Source organism: Malania oleifera, chromosome 12 (assembly GCF_029873635.1).
Source record: "Malania oleifera isolate guangnan ecotype guangnan chromosome 12, ASM2987363v1, whole genome shotgun sequence".
Taxonomy (NCBI): domain Eukaryota; kingdom Viridiplantae; phylum Streptophyta; class Magnoliopsida; order Santalales; family Ximeniaceae; genus Malania; species Malania oleifera.
This window is the reverse complement of record NC_080428.1, coordinates 47637387-47642496: the sequence shown is the minus strand read 5'-3', so window position 1 is coordinate 47642496 and position 5110 is coordinate 47637387. Positions and strand designations below refer to the sequence as shown.

Below are 5110 nucleotides of genomic sequence, written 5' to 3'. Positions count from 1 at the left end.
AATCCATTATGTATGCCCCCAATTAAAAGGGTTCACCAAATGATATTACCTCCTATATAGTACTTGGGGAGACCCACAATAACCCAACTCATTCTTAACGTAGTGCCAAGGCATGCCAAGCTAATAATAATTAAGCAGCAAAGGCTTTGCATTCTTTTGAGTGGTTTGAAGCAACAACAAAGAATCTTTGAATTCAATAAACATCCTTGCACATTGCTTATGAGCAAAAGGGCTTCAATTTTGTTAGGGCAATACATACCCCTCCACAAAAAGTACGTTTTTAAATTCTATTCTCTCTTTACTTAGAGATTTTTGTTGTTAATCTGCCACAAAAGTTGAATTTCTCAATGAATTTGCCCTCTCCTTCCTTATATGGAAAGGATCCACAATAGTTAAACCAACAATTTCTTCAATTGAATTTCCCAAATGAATCATTTGCTCCTTCATTTGAACTTCTTCCAAACCGAACAGTCCATTTTGACTTTACAGTTGGATGAGTATATGTTTTTAAAGCTAGAAACATATAGTGAATTGCATTGTAAGAGGCCTACCTATAATTCAATAGTCCCTTAAAATTTAAAGAATGTAAGACTTTCTACAAATAAATTCAAACTCTCTCGTGTCATTTTTCATTAATTAAAATTCCCTTGCTCTTGATATGAGATATTATTTTCCATAGGCTTGATGAGTTTTCCCAATCTCTTGTGCCAAGATGACTCCACAACCTATATTGTATTTACCACAATTTTATTTCTCTAGAAAGATTTTTTTTTTTTTTTCTTTATCAAACTTCCACCATGAACCATCTCAAAACTAGTCAGAATTTCTATTTTCCAAGTTTCCCATTCCTAATCCTCCTACTCTTTTTTTCCCACTTAAAAATTTGCCTTTTTCAATTTTAGGGCATTGAAAAGCGGCATTAATATAAAGGGAGCTTTCAAAAGGAAACCCTAACAAGCATGATCGTATATGATATTGTGAAGTATCCTTTTTCTAGGAAACCTATTTCCTCTTCACTCAACCTCTGCCAAACTCCAAATTTAGTGACCTTGAATTCACACTCAAATTAAGGGAGGCCCAAACAAGAGATTTCAGCTATAGTGCATGTCATCTACAAATTGAAAATGTGATATATGTATGTCTCCACCTTACCCTAAATGTGGTTGCGCTTAGCATAAAAATATGAATTCCTTTAGCCAAGAAAATTGTTGGCCTAGATGCATAATTGTGTTGGGAAGCATTGAGAGAGCTAGGTACTAGCCCTTATTACCTTTTTTCATTGGCAAGTTTGCCATGAAACCATGTGAACCACTTTAGGTTGAAAAAGTAAAACATCTTTCATTTCTTTTCATCCTTAATTTAAGGATTGAATGCCTAATAAAACTCTTCAATGGCCTTTAAGTACCAAGAATATCAATCCTAGCCAAGAAATCATAATTAGATTAATTGATTATCATTTTTAGCCTTAATTTGGATTATAAGAGTTTCCTCATGATATATTTGCATTGTGCACCATAATCAAGTTTGCACAAAACCTTCAAACCTTTTTGACTTCTAGCCTCACCCCTTTTAGTCAAAATGCCCTTCAAGCCTATTTTTTTAGGGGAAAAAAGGCTAAAATTTAATCTAATTTGGCGTCAACATAAAATATACATACACGTTACAATGTCAATGCATACATGTATTGATACATGAAAATTCATGTGAACATGCAATTTTATATGATATATCATATAATGTACAAAATTATAGACTTATACAACATATGCACATACAGCATAATTTAAAACCATATTGATGTTGCTTCTTGTATTCAATTATATTCTAATTTGCAACAATAATATTTTTGGTTTGATTTTTTTGTCAAATTAAATGTGAGAGAGGATCCACTAATTCATTTGTGTTTGTAGTCATGAACACATTTCTAACTCTAGTGTTCGTTTGATCACTTGGCGCTAACTAACTTTCAGAACTAATATTTTAACTTTGAATCAAAAGATTATGTACAATGTTGTTAAGAGCCAAAAGGGTCTCAATTTACTAGTCTCTTAATCGAAGTAACATAGAAAAGTTCAAATACCCCACCATTACCTATATATGAACTTCCCTTTTCTCATACATTTTTTTCCCAAATTATAATTATTTATTTATTTTGATCCATTAGAAGTTGATGGTCTAGGGCTAAATAAGAAAGATCACTCACCCTCAACCCAGGCCAATAATATGGAAATCTCATGCTCTAATCATTAGGAGGATGTTCCTTAGATAGAATAATAAATTGGGCTATTATTACTACAAGTCATTAATCAAAATATGTTGTATAATATACATCAAATTGGAACAATAAGATCCACTTGAAATAATTTCCTTAATGCATATACAATATACTCATTTTTTTTTCTTTTTAGTTAATTGGAATGACTCCTCCTGTGGTCTACATGATAAAAGATTACTTACAAATTCTCCAAGCTAATAAATCCTCTCCTCACTTTTTTTTCCCCATAATTTGAAATTGAAACCTCCAATAGAATACCTCTTGAGATGTATTATTATTATTATTATTATTATTGCACTAGGAAGCATTTCAAAAATAGGCAGGCAGTATTGTAGCCCTAATTTCCTTTAGTTTTAGCATAAATTTTCAGAGAAGACAAGGGCATAACGGCAACTTCGCATCATATCCCGAGGACGTACATCAGCATTAATTCCTTCCCTTTCGATGCTATAAAAGTCATCCCATAGCTATCACAGAAATCAAATCTTACTTACCATTCAGAGAGAGATAGAGGGAGGGAGAGAGAGATGGCGGCTAATGCTGCGCGAAGGAGAAAGATTTTGCAAAGAAAGCTTCATATGCTACGAACACCGCCCACCATCTCCAAATCTGTAACACAAAATTTCATCATTCTTTCTATTTTTCTTTGTTCTTCATGCCCCCTCTTTTTAAGTCTGCAAATTCAACTATCAATTAAGTTCATGTTGACATATATAATTAAGTCTTCTTGTTTGTGCAGGAGAACAGCTCCATCACCATGGATGCTTCTCTCGATATTTTCCATCTGAAACTCCAACTAGAGGCCATCAGAACACAATACTTAAACCTTTTGAAACATCTGCATGTGCCTAAGGTTAGCTTCCCCATAAATCTCAATCTCTCTCTCTCTCTCTCTCTCTCTCTCTCTCTCTCTCTCTCTCTCTCTCTCGGCACTGATTGTGTGTTACTGTTCGTTACTGTGCATGGGATTGATCAGGAAGATGAGGTGAAAGTGGAGAAGATGGGGAATGGATTTTCAGTCAAGGTTACCAGTGGCAAAGGAAGAGATTTGCTGGTTCCAATCTTGGAGGCCTTTGAAGAACTGGGACTGAATGTTCTACATGCTAATGTTTCGTGCGATTATTCTTTTGTCATGGAAGCTGTGGTCGAAGCTCAAAACCAGGCTTTGGATGTGAGGGAGGTGACTACTGCTGTTCTTGAAGCCGTTGGAGACCCTTAAAAGCTTGCTACCTCTCAAAACATCTCAAGCTAGAGCTTATAACAGCTGAAGGTAATTACTCATGTGTTCTGACGAGCTGGCTATATGTGTAACTGATCAGAACACTAATGTTGAAACGAGATGAAATGTTTCAAGATCCAAAAATTAAAAAAATGTAGAAGGGCTGTGCATCTAGATCATGACCATTAGTTGTCATTTTCATTGCAAGGGAAAAAAATGGCTGAGGATGGAAAGGAGTGATGTTTCTTTCCCCTTTTTCTTTTTTCTTTTTTTTTTTTTTTTTGAATAATCATTTTTTTTCAGCTCAGAAAATGATTATTAAAACAAGAAGAAGAAAAAAAAATCACGGTTTTAATTTTTAAACAAAAAAAGATAATAGGGTATGTGTGTGGGTGTGCGTATATATAATTTGTACCTGTCTGTCATGTCTGATACATAGAGAGCATATAAGGTCGAATGGGTGGGTTCCACAATTAAAACTTACCCAGAGTCATGAAAGTCAATTCTGAAAATCTTGAAATCTAAACCTATATGACGAGTTAAACCTGGAAAGCTGGAACCCAAGCCAACCTATAAGTCCCGCATTCATTCCATATGTTACCCTAAAACCATGTAAATCCAAGAGATCAAGCTTGGTCTATCCATAGCCATATCTCTCTCTTTTCTTTTCTTTTTTCCTTTTTTTTTTTTTTTTGTGTTTTATATGATGGTTGCAAGAGCCTTTGAACACTTAGAGCCCGAGATAATTGATATCTACCTTTTGTTTTTCTCCATCTAAACACTACTTCTATATTTTGAGAGACTTTAAATTTAGAATTATATTGGATTTGAATAAAATGAAATATATAATTATATTGAAAATATTTTAAATTTACTTAAATCTAAATTTAAGGTTCAAAATTCATACTCCCAAACACAGCATAAAGTACAACACAAATCCAAATAAAGTCTTAAATCCATGTTGGTAAGATTTGATCTCAACCAGAAAATCATAACATCTAACTAAGAAAACTTTGGATTAAATATATTTTTAGTTGTTTTTTTAAAAAATTTATGATATAATTATTTACATAATACAATACAATAAGAGGGTCCGACCCCGTGAGGTACACGGATGTCCTATACACATACACATATACATTCATACTCATCAGTTATGCAACGAAAAAAATCCCTCGGGATCTCCTCATCGACGAGATACTGAATTTCGTCGCCGAGAACAGAAGAGACTTCGTTGACGAACTCTGGCTTCGTTAACGAAGCTTGCCCAAATTACCACTTTACCCTTCTTTCAAATATTAAATTCATTTATCACGGGTCGGGTTCTTACATTAAAGTTATTCAAATTTGAGTAGAATCAAGTCAAATTGAGTTATAAAGCGAGTTAAACCCAAGAAACTTATGAGTAGGTTTGGCTCTGACCTTTGTTATATCCCTGGCATTTCCAAGTTTCCAACTTCACAAGATATATATCCATGAGGGAGAGGCATAAGCAACTGTTCCATGTGTATTAGAGATAGGAAAAAAGACTAGATAGAAGTGGAGAATGAGTAGCTATGGAGGAGCAAATGAGTGACATCCAGCTCCTTTTTGTAAAAAAGATAGCAATGGATTGC

The 5110-nt window shown here is 34.0% G+C and overlaps 1 protein-coding gene across 1 annotated transcript; it reads left to right on the top strand.

Moving 5' to 3' along the window:
- Positions 1 to 2780: 2780 nt before the first annotated feature.
- On the top strand, positions 2781 to 3494 carry LOC131143908 (uncharacterized). Its single transcript, XM_058092264.1, has 3 exons — positions 2781 to 2886; positions 3015 to 3128; positions 3252 to 3494. The coding sequence occupies exons 1-3, from the start codon at positions 2803 to 2805 to the stop codon at positions 3492 to 3494; spliced, it is 441 nt and encodes a 146-aa protein (XP_057948247.1). The 5' UTR covers positions 2781 to 2802.
- The last annotated feature ends 1616 nt before the right edge of the window (positions 3495 to 5110 follow it).